Source organism: Oncorhynchus tshawytscha, linkage group LG13 (genome assembly GCF_018296145.1).
Source record: "Oncorhynchus tshawytscha isolate Ot180627B linkage group LG13, Otsh_v2.0, whole genome shotgun sequence".
Lineage (NCBI taxonomy): Eukaryota > Metazoa > Chordata > Actinopteri > Salmoniformes > Salmonidae > Oncorhynchus > Oncorhynchus tshawytscha.
The window spans coordinates 90,735,441-90,751,127 of NC_056441.1; the positions used below are offsets into that span (position 1 = coordinate 90,735,441).

The following is a 15,687-nucleotide window of genomic DNA, read 5'->3' on the forward strand; positions in this document are numbered from 1 at the left end:
CTAAATAAAAAATGTGTTATGGGTGTCCTTGTAGTGTCCTTGTAGTCGTTAAGGACTGTGGAATTTTTCAGGATAAAAAATAAACGGAATGGAGAAGAACCTGGTTGTCTGCTTTCTGCTTTCCACCAGTTCACCTTTCAGCAGGACAATAACCTAAACCCCAGAGAGCGAGAGACTTCCTGTTACCCAGCCTAAACCCCAGAGAGAGAGAGAGTGCTTTCCCGTTACCCAGCCTAAACCCCAGAGAGAGAGTGCTTTCCCGTTTCCCAGCCTAAACCCCAGAGAGAGAGAGCTTTCCCGTTACCCAGCCTAAACCCCAGAGAGAGAGCTTTCCCGTTACCCAGCCTAAACCCCAGAGAGAGCTTTCCTGTTACCCAGCCTAAACCCCAGAGAGAGAGAGCTTTCCCGTTACCCAGCCTAAACCCCAGAGAGAGAGAGACTTCCTGTTACCCAGCCTAAACCCCAGAGAGAGACTTCCTGTTACCCAGCCTAAACCCCAGAGAGAGAGAGAGACTTCCTGTTACCCAGCCTAAACCCCAGAGAGAGAGAGACTTCCTGTTACCCAGCCTAAACCCCAGAGAGAGAGAGACTTCCTGTTACCCAGCCTAAACCCCAGAGAGAGAGAGCTTTCCCGTTACCCAGCCTAAACCCCAGAGAGAGAGAGACTTCCCGTTACCCAGCCTAAACCCCAGAGAGAGAGAGACTTCCTGTTACCCAGCCTAAACCCCAGAGAGAGAGATAGACTTCCCGTTACCCAGCCTAAACCCCAGAGAGAGAGAGACTTCCTGTTACCCAGCCTAAACCCCAGAGAGAGAGACTTCCTGTTACCCAGCCTAAACCCCAGAGAGAGAGAGACTTCCTGTTACCCAGCCTAAACCCCAGAGAGAGAGAGACTTCCTGTTACCCAGCCTAAACCCCAGAGAGAGAGACTTCCCGTTACCCAGCCTAAACCCCAGAGAGAGAGACTTCCTGTTACCCAGCCTAAACCCCAGAGAGAGAGAGACTTCCTGTTACCCAGCCTAAACCCCAGAGAGAGAGAGACTTCCTGTTACCCAGCCTAAACCCCAGAGAGAGAGACTTCCTGTTACCCAGCCTAAACCCCAGAGAGAGAGACTTCCTGTTACCCAGCCTAAACCCCAGAGAGAGAGAGACTTCCTGTTACCCAGCCTAAACCCCAGAGAGAGAGACTTCCTGTTACCCAGCCTAAACCCCAGAGAGAGAGATAGACTTCCCGTTACCCAGCCTAAACCCCAGAGAGAGAGACTTCCTGTTACCCAGCCTAAACCAGAGAGAGAGAGAGACTTCCTGTTACCCAGCCTAAACCCCAGAGAGAGAGAGAGACTTCCTGTTACCCAGCCTAAACCCCAGAGAGAGAGATAGACTTCCCGTTACCCAGCCTAAACCCCAGAGAGAGAGATAGACTTCCTGTTACCCAGCCTAAACCCCAGAGAGAGAGACTTCCTGTTACCCAGCCTAAACCAGAGAGAGAGAGAGACTTCCTGTTACCCAGCCTAAACCCCAGAGAGATAGACTTCCCGTTACCCAGCCTAAACCCCAGAGAGAGAGACTTCCTGTTACCCAGCCTAAACCCCAGAGAGAGAGAGAGACTTCCTGTTACCCAGCCTAAACCCCAGAGAGAGAGAGACTTCCTGTTACCCAGCCTAAACCCCAGAGAGAGAGACTCCCTTGAGAACAGTAATCCTTTTTATTTGTATAGTCCTTTTTATCACAGTATTTTTCAAGATTCAGTCCCTTAAGAACGGTTTCACACCCATCGACTTTTTCCACATTTTGTTGTTAAAACCTGAATTTAAAATGGATTATATTGAGATTTTGTGTTCCTGGCCTACACACAATACCACATAATGTAGAAGTGAAATGATGCTTTTAGAAATAGTTACAAACGCATTAATAGTGTTTTTAACATGATTTTTGAATCTGTAAGGTCCCTCAGTCGAGCAGTGAATTTCAAACAGATTCAACCACAAAGACCAGAGAGGTTTTCCAATGACTGGCAAAGAAGGACACCTATTGGTAGATGGGTAAAAACAAAAACAGACCTTGAATATCCCTTTGAGCATGGTGAAGTTGTTAATTACACTTTGGATGGTGTATCAATACACCCAGTCACTACAAAGATACATCCTTCCTATGTGAGGCCAATGGGGACTTTAAAACCGTTACAGAGTTTAATGGCTGTGATGAGAGAGAACTGAGGATGGATCAACAACATTGTAGTTACTCCACAATACTAACCTAAATGACAGAGTGAAAAGAAGGAAGCCTGTTTGGGACAAATCCAACAAAACACAGTGTACTACTCTTCATATTTTCAAGCAGGATGGTAGCTGCATCGTGTTATGGGGTATGCTTTTAGTCGTTAAGGACTGTGGAGTTTTTCAGGATACAAAATAAACGGAATGGAGCTAAGCACAGGCAAAATCAGAGAGGAAAACCTGGTTCAGGCTGCTTTCCATCAGGCACTGGGAGATGAATTCACCTTTCAGCAGGACAATAACCTAAATCACAAGGCCTAATATACACTGGAGTTGCTTACCAAGAAGACGTAGAATGTTCCTGAGTGGCCGAGGTACAGTTTTGACTTAAATCTACTTGAAAATCTACGGCCAGCCTTCAAAATGGCTGCCTAACAATGATCAACAACCAATTTGACAGATCTTGAAGAATTTAGAAAAGATGAATGGGCAAATATTGTACAATCCAGGTGTGGAAAGCTCTTCGAGATTTACCCAGAAACACTCACAGCTGGAATCACTGCCAATGATGATTTTAACATGTATTGACTCAGGGGCTTGAGTACTTATGTAAATGAGATATTTCTGGATTTCATTTCCAATACATTTTTACAAACATTTCTAAAACCATATTTTCACTTTGTCCTTATTGCAGTATTGTGTCTAGATGAGTGAGAAGAAAATAAACAGATTTAATCCATTTTGAATTCAGGCTGTAACAGAATAAAATGCTGAATAAGTCAACGGCTACTGCATGACTACTTCCTGAAGGCTTTGTATGTAACATAGCCAAGAACAAGATGGCTTAGTAGTGTGTGTTCATGTCTCTCTCTGTGTGTGTGTCTGTCCGTGTGTGTGTCTGTCCGTGTGTGTGTGTGTCCCACTAGGTGTGTCGTGGGAGCTGGCGTACAGTGGTCCAGCCATGGAACATGTGTGTGAGGGGCTGAAGCCAGGCCACTCCTACCAGACCAGAGTTTACTGCATGAGTGAGGGGGGGCAAAGCCCAGTGAGTCAGCCTTACTGCAACACACACACACCTCTGCATGTACTGGAGCGAACAACGCACACAGTCCGCGCAGTCATGAGATCTTTAGACCAGCCTCGTCTTTCTTCCTGTCTGTGACGTTTCTCACCGTTATATCATTGTCACTCATGATATAACTAGCACAACAAAATAGCTCAATTTCTAGAACTTTCTATTTCCATGTCTCTCTCTCTAGCCTTCTATTTCCATGTCTCTCTCTCTCTCTAGCCTTCTATTTCCATGTCTCTCTCTCTAGCCTTCTATTTCCATGTCTCTCTCTCTCTCTAGCCTTCTATTTCCATGTCTCTCTCTCTCTAGCCTTCTATTTCCATGTCTCTCTCTCTCTAGCCTTCTATTTCCATGTCTCTCTCTCTCTCTAGCCTTCTATTTCCATGTCTCTCTCTCTCTCTAGCCTTCTATTTCCATGTCTCTCTCTCTCTCTAGCCTTCTATTTCCATGTCTCTCTCTCTCTAGCCTTCTATTTCCATGTCTCTCTCTCTCTAGCCTTCTATTTCCATGTCTCTCTCTCTCTCTAGCCTTCTATTTCCATGTCTCTCTCTCTCTCTAGCCTTCTATTTCCATGTCTCTCTCTAGCCTTCTATTTCCATGTCTCTCTCTCTCTCTAGCCTTCTATTTCCATGTCTCTCTCTCTCTCTAGCCTTCTATTTCCATGTCTCTCTCTTCTAGCCTTCTATTTCCATGTCTCTCTCTCTCAGCTGTGTCATCAGTTCCTCTGCTTCATAATGATGAATGGTTCTAGCTGTAGTATCTCAGTGGTGTCCATGCCATCTATTTCTGGCCCGTCTCTAATACGAGATTGTCGTTCATCTGATTTCTTCATGTGGAGGTTATTATTGATCTTCTTCACGACTCCGTTCCCTATTTAGTGCACTACTTAGGACTCTGTTTTAGCCCCTATTGCTCTGGTTAAAAAGTAGTGCACTATATATGGAATAGGGTGCCAGCCCTGGTCCTAAAGTAGTGCACTATATAGGGAATAGGGTGCCAGCCCTGGTCTAAAGTAGTGAACTATATATGGAATAGGGTGCCAGCCCTGGTCCTAAAGTAGTGCACTACATAGTGAATAGGGTGCCATTTGGGATGCATATCATATGTACGTACCAGACAGCGCGCTGTAATCAGTTAGCCCTGGTCGCATGGCGTAGGAACCTGTGCTAATTGTTAATTAGCCAGATCAGCTGTTATATGATGATCTCGCTTTAATGGCTCATATTCATGACGGCTTAGAGAGACTCCGAGAAACATGACTCACGATGCCAAGCTTTTGTTTTGGTTAAATGTTTTATTTTTAACGGGGGGTGCGCATAATAACGTGACAGAACATTCACATGTTGGGTGGCTGTCACAGGAATGGAGATTTAACTGTTACTAACACAGCAGATCAACGTGGCAGTAATATGCAGTGTAGTTTTACATTGTCAATGGATACTGTATTCACATATTGTTTTTCATCAGTTGTATCATTTAAATAGAAATGGGTTTGTAAGGCAGAGAGAAAGGCTGTCCTAACTGTATATACAGATGGAGGGGTCTTCTATCCAAGTAGAATGTTGTCTTCTAATTGTGGTGGTGTTTTCTCATCAACATGTTGCTATGTTCCAGCTGTCAGAGACTCTGCAGGTCCAGACTCCCGCGGTGCCCCCAGGGCAGTGCCAGCCGCCCCGCGTGGTGGGCAAGCCCAAGGCCAGAGAGGTGCAGCTACGTTGGGGTGAGTCACTCTGCCATCCCCCCTGCCGACCTACACTACCACCCCTCTGTCACCATGCCGACCTACACTACCACCCCTCTGTCCTACACTACCACCCCTCCTGCTATCATGCCGACCTACACTACCACCCCTCTGTCCTACACTACCACCCCTCTGTCACCATGCCGACCTACACTACCACCCCTCTGTCACCATGCCGACCTACACTACCACCCCTATGTCACCATGCCGACCTAAACTACCACCCCTCTGTCAGCATGCCGACCTACACTACCACCCCTCTGTCCTACACTACCACCCCTCTGCTATCATGCCAACCTACACTACCACCTCTCTGTCACCATGCCGACCTACACTACCATGCCGACCTACACTACCACCCCTCTGTCACCATGCCGACCTACACTACCACCCCTCTGCCATCATGCCAACCTACACTACCACCCCTCTGTCACCATGCCAACCTGCACTACAACCACTTTATGTGGGCATATTTTATTCTCTTTTGGTGCCAAGGAATAACTGGCTTTAATATTATATATGCTATTTTAGCAGACACATTGTGTTGGGGGAGTCTGTTGTCAAGCTGTCTGTTGTCGAGCTGTCTGTTACCTGAAGACAGTCTGTTGCCAAGCTGTCTGTTGTCAAGCAGTCTGTTACCTGAAGACAGTCTGTTGTCAAGCTGTCTGTTACCTGAAGACAGTCTGTTGTCAAGCTGTCTGTTACCTGAAGGCAGTCTGTTGTCAAGCTGTCTGTTGTCAAGCTGTCTGTTACCTGAAGACAGTCTGTTGTCAAGCTGTCTGTTGTCGAGCTGTCTGTTACCTGAAGACAGTCTGTTGTCGAGCAGTCTGTTGTCGAGCAGTCTGTTGTCGAGCAGTCTGTTGTCGAGCAGTCTGTTGTCGAGCAGTCTGTTGTCGAGCTGTCTGTTATCGAGCTGTCTGTTGTCGAGCTGTCTGTTGTCGAGCTGTCTGTTGTCGAGCTGTCTGTTGTCGAGCTGTCTTACCTGAAGACAGTCTGTTGTCAAGCTGTCTGTTGTCGAGCTGTCTGTTGTCGAGCTGTCTTACCTGAAGACAGTCTGTTGTCAAGCTGTCTGTTGTCGAGCAGTCTGTTGTCGAGCAGTCTGTTGTCGAGCTGTCTGTTATCGAGCTGTCTGTTGTCGAGCTGTCTGTTGTCGAGCTGTCTGTTGTCGAGCTGTCTGTTGTCGAGCTGTCTGTTACCTGAAGGCAGTCTGTTGTCAAGCCGTCTGTTGTCGAGCCGTCTGTTACCTGAAGACAGTCTGTTGTCAAGCTGTCTGTTGTCAAGCTGTCTGTTGTCGAGCAGTCTGTTGTCGAGCTGTCTGTTATCGAGCTGTCTGTTGTCGAGCTGTCTGTTGTCAAGCTGTCTGTTGTCGAGCAGTCTGTTGTCGAGCAGTCTGTTGTCGAGCAGTCTGTTGTCGAGCTGTCTGTTATCGAGCTGTCTGTTGTCGAGCTGTCTGTTGTCGAGCTGTCTGTTGTCGAGCTGTCTGTTGTCGAGCTGTCTTACCTGAAGACAGTCTGTTGTCAAGCTGTCTGTTGTCAAGCTGTCTGTTGTCGAGCTGTCTGTTGTCGAGCTGTCTTACCTGAAGACAGTCTGTTGTCAAGCTGTCTGTTGTCAAGCTGTCTTACCTGAAGACAGTCTGTTGTCAAGCTGTCTTACCTGAAGACAGTCTGTTGTCGAGCTGTCTGTTGTCGAGCTGTCTGTTGTCAAGCTGTCTTACCTGAAGACAGTCTGTTGTCAAGCTGTCTGTTGTCAAGCTGTCTTACCTGAAGACAGTCTGTTGTCAAGCTGTCTTACCTGAAGACAGTCTGTTGTCAAGCTGTCTGTTGTCAAGCTGTCTGTTACCTGAAGACAGTCTGTTGTCAAGCTGTCTGTTGTCAAGCTGTCTGTTGTCAAGCAGTCTGTTGTCAAGCCGTCTGTTGTCAAGCTGTCTGTTGTCATGCTGTCTGTTGTCAAGCTGTCTGTTGTCAAGCTGTCTGTTGTCGAGCAGTCTGTTGTCGAGCAGTCTGTTGTCGAGCAGTCTGTTGTCGAGCTGTCTGTTGTCGAGCTGTCTGTTGTCGAGCTGTCTTACCTGAAGACAGTCTGTTGTCAAGCTGTCTGTTGTCAAGCTGTCTTACCTGAAGACAGTCTGTTGTCAAGCTGTCTTACCTGAAGACAGTCTGTTGTCAAGCTGTCTGTTGTCGAGCTGTCTGTTGTCAAACTGTCTTACCTGAAGACAGTCTGTTGTCAAGCTGTCTGTTGTCAAGCTGTCTTACCTGAAGACAGTCTGTTGTCAAGCTGTCTTACCTGAAGACAGTCTGTTGTCAAGCTGTCTGTTGTCAAGCTGTCTTACCTGAAGACAGTCTGTTGTCAAGCTGTCTTACCTGAAGACAGTCTGTTGTCAAGCTGTCTGTTGTCAAGCTGTCTTACCTGAAGACAGTCTGTTGTCAAGCTGTCTGTTGTCAAGCTGTCTTACCTGAAGACAGTCTGTTGTCAAGCTGTCTGTTGTCAAGCTGTCTGTTGTCAAGCTGTCTGTTGTCAAGATGTCTGTTGTCAAGCTGTCTGTTGTCATGCTGTCTGTTGTCAAGCTGTCTGTTGTCAAGCTGTCTGTTGTCGAGCAGTCTGTTGTCGAGCAGTCTGTTGTCGAGCAGTCTGTTGTCGAGCTGTCTGTTGTCGAGCTGTCTGTTGTCGAGCTGTCTTACCTGAAGACAGTCTGTTGTCAAGCTGTCTGTTGTCAAGCTGTCTTACCTGAAGACAGTCTGTTGTCAAGCTGTCTTACCTGAAGACAGTCTGTTGTCAAGCTGTCTGTTGTCGAGCTGTCTGTTGTCAAACTGTCTTACCTGAAGACAGTCTGTTGTCAAGCTGTCTGTTGTCAAGCTGTCTTACCTGAAGACAGTCTGTTGTCAAGCTGTCTTACCTGAAGACAGTCTGTTGTCAAGCTGTCTGTTGTCAAGCTGTCTTACCTGAAGACAGTCTGTTGTCAAGCTGTCTTACCTGAAGACAGTCTGTTGTCAAGCTGTCTGTTGTCAAGCTGTCTTACCTGAAGACAGTCTGTTGTCAAGCTGTCTGTTGTCAAGCTGTCTGTTGTCAAGCTGTCTGTTGTCAAGCTGTCTGTTGTCAAGCTGTCTGTTGTCAAGCTGTCTGTTGTCATGCTGTCTGTTGTCAAGCTGTCTGTTGTCAAGCTGTCTGTTGTCAAGCTGTCTGTTGTCAAGCAGTCTGTTGTCAAGCAGTCTGTTGTCAAGCAGTCTGTTGTCAAGCAGTCTGTTGTCAAGCAGTCTGTTGTCAAGCTGTCTGTTGTCAAGCTGTCTGTTACCTGAAGACAGTCTGTTGTCAAGCTGTCTGTTGTCAAGCTGTCTGTTGTCAAGCTGTCTGTTACCTGAAGACAGTCTGCTGTCAAGCTGTCTGTTACCTGAAGACAGTCTGTTCTCAAGCTGTCTGTTGTCAAGCTGTCTTACCTGAAGACAGTCTGTTGTCAAGCTGTCTTACCTGAAGACAGTCTGTTGTCAAGCTGTCTGTTGTCAAGCTGTCTGTTGTCAAGCTGTCTGTTGTCAAGCTGTCTGTTACCTGAAGACAGTCTGTTGTCAAGCAGTCTGTTGTCAAGCTGTCTGTTACCTGAAGACAGTCTGTTGTCAAGCAGTCTGTTGTCAAGCTGTCTGTTACCTGAAGACAGTCTGTTGTCAAGCTGTCTGTTGTCAAGCTGTCTGTTGTCAAGCAGTCTGTTGTCAAGCAGTCTGTTGTCAAGCAGTCTGTTGTCAAGCTGTCTGTTACCTGAAGACAGTCTGTTGTCAAGCAGTCTGTTGTCAAGCTGTCTGTTACCTGAAGACAGTCTGCTGTCAAGCTGTCTGTTACCTGAAGACAGTCTGTTGTCAAGCTGTCTTACCTGAAGACAGTCTGTTGTCAAGCTGTCTGTTGTCAAGCTGTCTGTTGTCAAGCTGTCTGTTGTCAAGCTGTCTGTTACCTGAAGACAGTCTGTTGTCAAGCTGTCTGTTGTCAAGCTGTCTGTTGTCAAGCTGTCTGTTGTCAAGCTGTCTGTTGTCAAGCTGTCTGTTGTCAAGCAGTCTGTTGTCAAGCAGTCTGTTGTCAAGCTTTCTGTTACCTGAAGACAGTCTGTTGTCAAGCTGTCTGTTGTCAAGCTGTCTGTTGTCAAGCTGTCTGTTGTCAAGCAGTCTGTTGTCAAGCTGTCTGTTACCTGAAGACAGTCTGTTGTCAAGCAGTCTGTTGTCAAGCTGTCTGTTACCTGAAGACAGTCTGCTGTCAAGCTGTCTGTTGTCAAGCTGTCTGTTACCTGAAGACAGTCTGTTGTCAAGCAGTCTGTTGTCAAGCAGTCTGTTGTCAAGCAGTCTGTTGTCAAGCAGTCTGTTGTCAAGCAGTCTGTTGTCAAGCAGTCTGTTGTCAAGCAGTCTGTTGTCAAGCAGTCTGTTGTCAAGCAGTCTGTTGTCAAGCAGTCTGTTGTCAAGCAGTCTGTTGTCAAGCAGTCTGTTGTCAAGCAGTCTGTTGTCAAGCTGTCTGTTGTCAAGCTGTCTGTTGTCAAGCTGTCTGTTACCTGAAGACAGTCTGTTGTCAAGCAGTCTGTTGTCAAGCTGTCTGTTGTCAAGCTGTCTGTTACCTGAAGACAGTCTGCTGTCAAGCTGTCTGTTGTCAAGCTGTCTGTTACCTGAAGACAGTCTGTTGTCAAGCAGTCTGTTGTCAAGCAGTCTGTTGTCAAGCAGTCTGTTGTCAAGCAGTCTGTTGTCAAGCAGTCTGTTGTCAAGCAGTCTGTTGTCAAGCAGTCTGTTGTCAAGCAGTCTGTTGTCAAGCAGTCTGTTGTCAAGCTGTCTGTTGTCAAGCTGTCTGTTGTCAAGCTGTCTGTTACCTGAAGACAGTCTGTTGTCAAGCAGTCTGTTGTCAAGCTGTCTGTTGTCAAGCTGTCTGTTACCTGAAGACAGTCTGTTGTCAAGCTGTCTGCTGTCAAGCTGTCTGTTACCTGAAGACAGTCTGTTGTCAAGCTGTCTGTTGTCAAGCTGTCTGTTGTCAAGCTGTCTGTTGTCAAGCAGTCTGTTGTCAAGCAGTCTGTTGTCAAGCAGTCTGTTGTCAAGCTGTCTGTTGTCAAGCTGTCTGTTACCTGAAGACAGTCTGTTGTCAAGCAGTCTGTTACCTGAAGACAGTCTGTTGTCAAGCTGTCTGTTACCTGAAGACAGTCTGTTGTCAAGCAGTCTGTTGTCAAGCTGTCTGTTGTCAAGCTGTCTGTTACCTGAAGACAGTCTGCTGTCAAGCTGTCTGTTGTCAAGCTGTCTGTTACCTGAAGACAGTCTGTTGTCAAGCAGTCTGTTGTCAAGCAGTCTGTTGTCAAGCAGTCTGTTGTCAAGCAGTCTGTTGTCAAGCTGTCTGTTGTCAAGCTGTCTGTTGTCAAGCTGTCTGTTGTCAAGCTGTCTGTTACCTGAAGACAGTCTGTTGTCAAGCAGTCTGTTGTCAAGCAGTCTGTTGTCAAGCTGTCTGTTGTCAAGCTGTCTGTTACCTGAAGACAGTCTGTTGTCAAGCTGTCTGCTGTCAAGCTGTCTGTTACCTGAAGACAGTCTGTTGTCAAGCAGTCTGTTGTCAAGCAGTCTGTTGTCAAGCAGTCTGTTGTCAAGCTGTCTGTTGTCAAGCAGTCTGTTGTCAAGCAGTCTGTTGTCAAGCAGTCTGTTGTCAAGCAGTCTGTTGTCAAGCAGTCTGTTGTCAAGCAGTCTGTTGTCAAGCTGTCTGTTGTCAAGCTGTCTGTTACCTGAAGACAGTCTGTTGTCAAGCAGTCTGTTGTCAAGCAGTCTGTTGTCAAGCAGTCTGTTGTCAAGCAGTCTGTTGTCAAGCAGTCTGTTGTCAAGCAGTCTGTTGTCAAGCAGTCTGTTGTCAAGCAGTCTGTTGTCAAGCTGTCTGTTGTCAAGCTGTCTGTTACCTGAAGACAGTCTGTTGTCAAGCAGTCTGTTGTCAAGCTGTCTGCTGTCAAGCTGTCTGTTACCTGAAGACAGCCTGTTGTCTGAAGGCAGAGTGGCCAACGCTAATTTTGTTGTTGATCGTTGTAATTATATGTGCTGCTATTTTAGAAATGTATCATCGTAATGAGCATAATCTGGAATGTGAAAAATGAAATAAACTAATTGGTATACGTGTGTCTCTCCCAGGGCCGCCGTGTGTGGGCGGTGGCAGCCCGGTGTCGGTCTATAGTGTGGAGGTGTGTGGCGCTGGTCCTCAGGGGTCAACAGGTCAAGAGGAGGTCAGGGAGGTGTACCAAGGCTCGGAGGTCGACTGCACCGTGGGTAGTCTGCTGCCGGGACGGACCTACAGCTTCCGCCTTCGGGCCGCCAACAAGGCTGGGGTGAGACGCTGACGACTTGTTTTATCACTTGAATGCTGGGAAAACTGAACTCAACTTTGTTGGTTCATGAATGATACACGATAGTCTTGGTCAGTGTGTAGGTTTGACTAAATTTGTTTCAGGTGTGAACAAAAAGATGAATTTAGTCTTTCTCTGAATCTCTCCTCCGTATTTCCTCAAGTCCTGTAAGTTGTCACTAAAGAAAGTGTTTGACTGTCACCGTCTAATGAGTGTGTGTATTTTGGTTGTGTGTGTGTGTTAGTACGGACCCCTGTCAGAGCATTGTGAGGTGACCATGGGCCCCGGGGCTCCAGAGCCCTGTAAGGCTCCTCACATCACCTGCAAGTCCCCTACTGTGGCTGTTGTCAGCTGGGAGGTAGGCACACAACACCTGTGACTTCTGTTCTACGTGGTTTGTACTACAAAATGAATCCTCCTGTTAAATCAAAACGGACGATTTATCTGTGTTGAACCAATCAATCAATGGATCCCGTGGTGTTTAACAGTCTCACCACAGCTCCTCTGTTTTCTCCCTCCCCAGGCTCCAGCATGTAACGGGGGGGTCATCTCAGAGTACCGTGTGGAGTGGGGGGCAGCGCAGGGCACCATGCAGGTGTGTTTCAGCGGTGCCAGCCTCACCCACGAGGTCAAGGGACTGCTGCCCGCCACCAACTACTTCTGCCGGGTTCAGGTGAGTCCAGACAGCAGTACAGAAAGGTTACCTGGTACTATCTCCCTGTCAGAAGTAGTGCTGACCGCACAAAACTATATTATTTTGATACTGAGATTTTATTGCGATTTGATGTGTCAAGCATATTGCTGACCATATTTCTGCTGCGGAGACGACAGAGAGACGAGAGAGAGCCATGTGAAAATTAGTTTTGATCAGTCAGGGAAATTAAAGTGCTGAAAACACGTTGGTTAACTATTTAAAAAGACGCTGGAGAACAAGCTGGAGAACAAGCTATAGAACAAGCTATAGAACAAACTATAGAACAAACTATAGAACAAGCTATAGAACAAACTATAGAACAAGCTATAGAACAAACTATAGAACAAACTATAGAACAAGCTATAGAACAAACTATAGAACAAGCTATAGAACAAGCTATAGAACAAACTATAGAACAAACTATAGAACAAGCTATAGAACAAACTATAGAACAAACTATAGAACAAGCTATAGAACAAGCTATAGAACAAACTATAGAACAAGCTATAGAACAAACTATAGAACAAACTATAGAACAAGCTATAGAACAAACTATAGAACAAACTATAGAACAAGCTATAGAACAAGCTATAGAACAAGCTATAGAACAAGCTATAGAACAAACTATAGAACAAACTATAGAACAAGCTATAGAACAAACTATAGAACAAACTATAGAACAAACTATAGAACAAGCTGGAGAACAAGCTATAGAACAAGCTATAGAACAAACTATAGAACAAGCTATAGAACAAGCTATAGAACAAACTATAGAACAAACTATAGAACAAGCTATAGAACAAACTATAGAACAAGCTATAGAACAAACTATAGAACAAACTATAGAACAAGCTATAGAACAAGCTGGAGAACAAGCTGGAGAACAAGCTATAGAACATAGATATCTCCTCTACACCAGGGTAATCTGGTGTTGTATTAACGATATCTCCTCTACATCAGGGTACCCCCACGGGATTCAGACTTCAGTTGCCTCCATTTACGGGCCGATCTCTGTTTTAAACAGTCTGTTCTAAATGTAACATTTTGTTTGTTTTTTCAAAGTGTTATTTATCTTGATAAGTATTCACACCCCTGAGTCAATACATGTTAAAATCATCTTTGGAAGCGATTCCAGCTGTGAGTCTTTCTGGGTAAGTCTCGAAGAGCTTTCCACACCTGGATTGTACTATATTTTATATTTTACTATATTAAATTGGTTGCATTTCGCTACACTCGCATTAACATCTGCTAACCATGTGTATGTGACAAATAAAAATTTGATTTGTTGTTCACCTCGATTTAATCCATTTTATATTCAGGCGGTAACACAACAAAGGTGGAATCAGTTAAGGAGTGTAAATATTTTATTAAAGCACTGTATTTTTGGACATAAAATCACCAGGAAATGAGCTCAGTGGTTTTATTTTAGGAAATCGGTTCCGACGCGCAAATAGAGATTTGTAATCTTATCCCAATGTAATCAAGGTTGGAAATGATTTTGTTTTTCTCAAATACTATGTCTGTTTGGGATTGTTGCGGTCAATTTGCATTTTCCAAATAATTTATTACCATGTTCAGGCCCCCCGGCCTTCCGCTCAAGAAAAATTGTTCCTTTGCTAAATGTGATTGGGGACCCCTGTTCTACAGTAGGCACCACACAGTGAGGAGTTGGAGGCATAGCTGGAGACTGGTGTACACTCACTACCACCTAGTGGTCAGAAGTGGTCATTACAACTATACATTTGGTTCCCTAGCTGCTAAGGATAGACAACACCCAAGGCACAGATACACTATGTGACCAAAGCTATGTTGACACCTGCTGGTCACACATCTCATTACAAAATCATTACAAAATCATGGTCGTTAATATAGAGTTGGTCCTCCCTTTGCTGCTATAACAGCGTCCACTCTTCTGGGAAGGCTTTCCACTAGATGTTGGAACATTGCTGCTATAACAGCCTCCACTCTTCTGGGAAGGCTTTCCACTAGATGTTGGAACATTGCTGCGGTGCCTTGCTTCCATTCAGCCACAAGAGCATTAGTGAGGTCGGGAACACTGATGTTGGGTGATAAGGCCTGGCTCGCAGTCGGCGTTCCAATTCATCCCAAAGGTGTTCGATGGGGTTGAGGTCAGGGCTCTGTGAAGGCCAGTCAAGTTCTTCCACACCGATCTTGACAAACCATTTCTGTATGGACCTCGCTTTGTGCACGGGGGCATTGTCATGCTGAAACAGGAAAGGGCCTTCACCTATCTGTTGCCACAAAGTTGGAAGCACAGAATCGTCTAGAATGTTATTGTATGCTGTAGTGTTAAGATTTCCCTTCACTGGATCTAAGGAGCCGAACCATGAAAAACAGCCCCAGTCCATTATTTCTCATCCACCAAACTTTACAGTTGGCACTATGCATTGGGCAAATAACGTTCATCTGCCATCCGCCAAACCCAGATTCTTCGTCGGACTGCCAGATGTTGAAGCGTGATTCATCACTCCAGAGAACCTGTTTCCACTGCTCCAGAGTCCAATGGCGGCGAGCTTTACACCACTCCAGTCGACGCTTGGCATTGGACACGGTGATCTTAGGCTTGTGTGCGGCTGCTCGGCCACGGAAACCCATTTCATGAAGCTCCCGACAAACAGTTCTTGTGCTGAAGTTGCTTTCAGAGGCAGTTTGGAACGCGGTAGTGAGAGTTGCAACCGAGGACAGACGATTTTTACATGCTTCAGCATTGCCGGTCCCATTCTGTGAGCTTGTGTGGCCTACCACTTTGCGGCTGAGCCATTGTTGCTCCCGAGACGTTTCCACTTCACAATAAAGCACTTACAGTTAACCCTGCTCTAGCAGGGCAGAAATGTGACTCGTAGGAAAGGTGGTATCCTATGACGGTGCCACGTTGAAAGTCACTGAGCTCTTCAGTATGGGCCATTCTACTGCCAATGTTTGTCTATGGAGATTGCATGGCTGTGTGCTCGAGTTTATACACCTGTCAGCAACGGGTGTGGCTGAAATGGCCCGAATCCCCTCATTTGAAGGGGTGTCCACATACTTCTTGTATATATAATGTAGCTAGTATCTTCTGATTACATCAACCCAAATCCAGGGAAAAATAGGAAACTGACAGTGTCCTGCGAAAACATAATCCTAGTTGTCACATTCTGGCAGTGAAGACAGACTCCTTGTGTCACGACATTATGAGCCTGTGTTTCTTCTGTAACATATCAAATCATCTCTCTCATCTCCAGGCTGTGAACGTGGCTGGCGTAGGTCTGTTCAGTGAGGCTGTCCTCTGTCAAACTCCTCCTTCTGTACCTGCGGCCGTCAGCAGTGTCCATGCCCTCAAAGAGGCGGAGCTACGGGGATACCACACCTCCACTGACCAGGAGGAAGAGGAGGAGGAAGAGGAGGAGGAGGAAGATGGACCCCCCACGCCTCCTCTCTACTCCCCCTCCACTTGTCTAGGTCAGTTTGGTTTGTCTTTGTTTTGTTTGTCTTGTTGAATGTTGTAAAGCCTCATTGGGGCCATTTAAAAAATATATATATACAGTACCAGTCAAAAGTTTAGACTCCTACTCATTCAAGGGTTTCTCTTTATTTTTGCTATTTTCTACATTGTAGAATAATAGTGAAGACATCAACACTATGAAA

General features: G+C 45.9%; 1 protein-coding gene across 1 annotated transcript in view; it reads left to right on the top strand.

The window, feature by feature from the left end:
• fndc3a (fibronectin type III domain containing 3A) overlaps positions 1-15,687 on the top strand; it is a 139,429-nt gene that overhangs the window by 103,960 nt on the left and 19,782 nt on the right. The window contains 6 exon segments of the mRNA XM_042296525.1: positions 3,143-3,261; positions 4,903-5,008; positions 11,137-11,330; positions 11,593-11,706; positions 11,872-12,021; positions 15,285-15,501. Coding sequence (XP_042152459.1) covers positions 3,143-3,261; positions 4,903-5,008; positions 11,137-11,330; positions 11,593-11,706; positions 11,872-12,021; positions 15,285-15,501 — 900 coding nt within the window.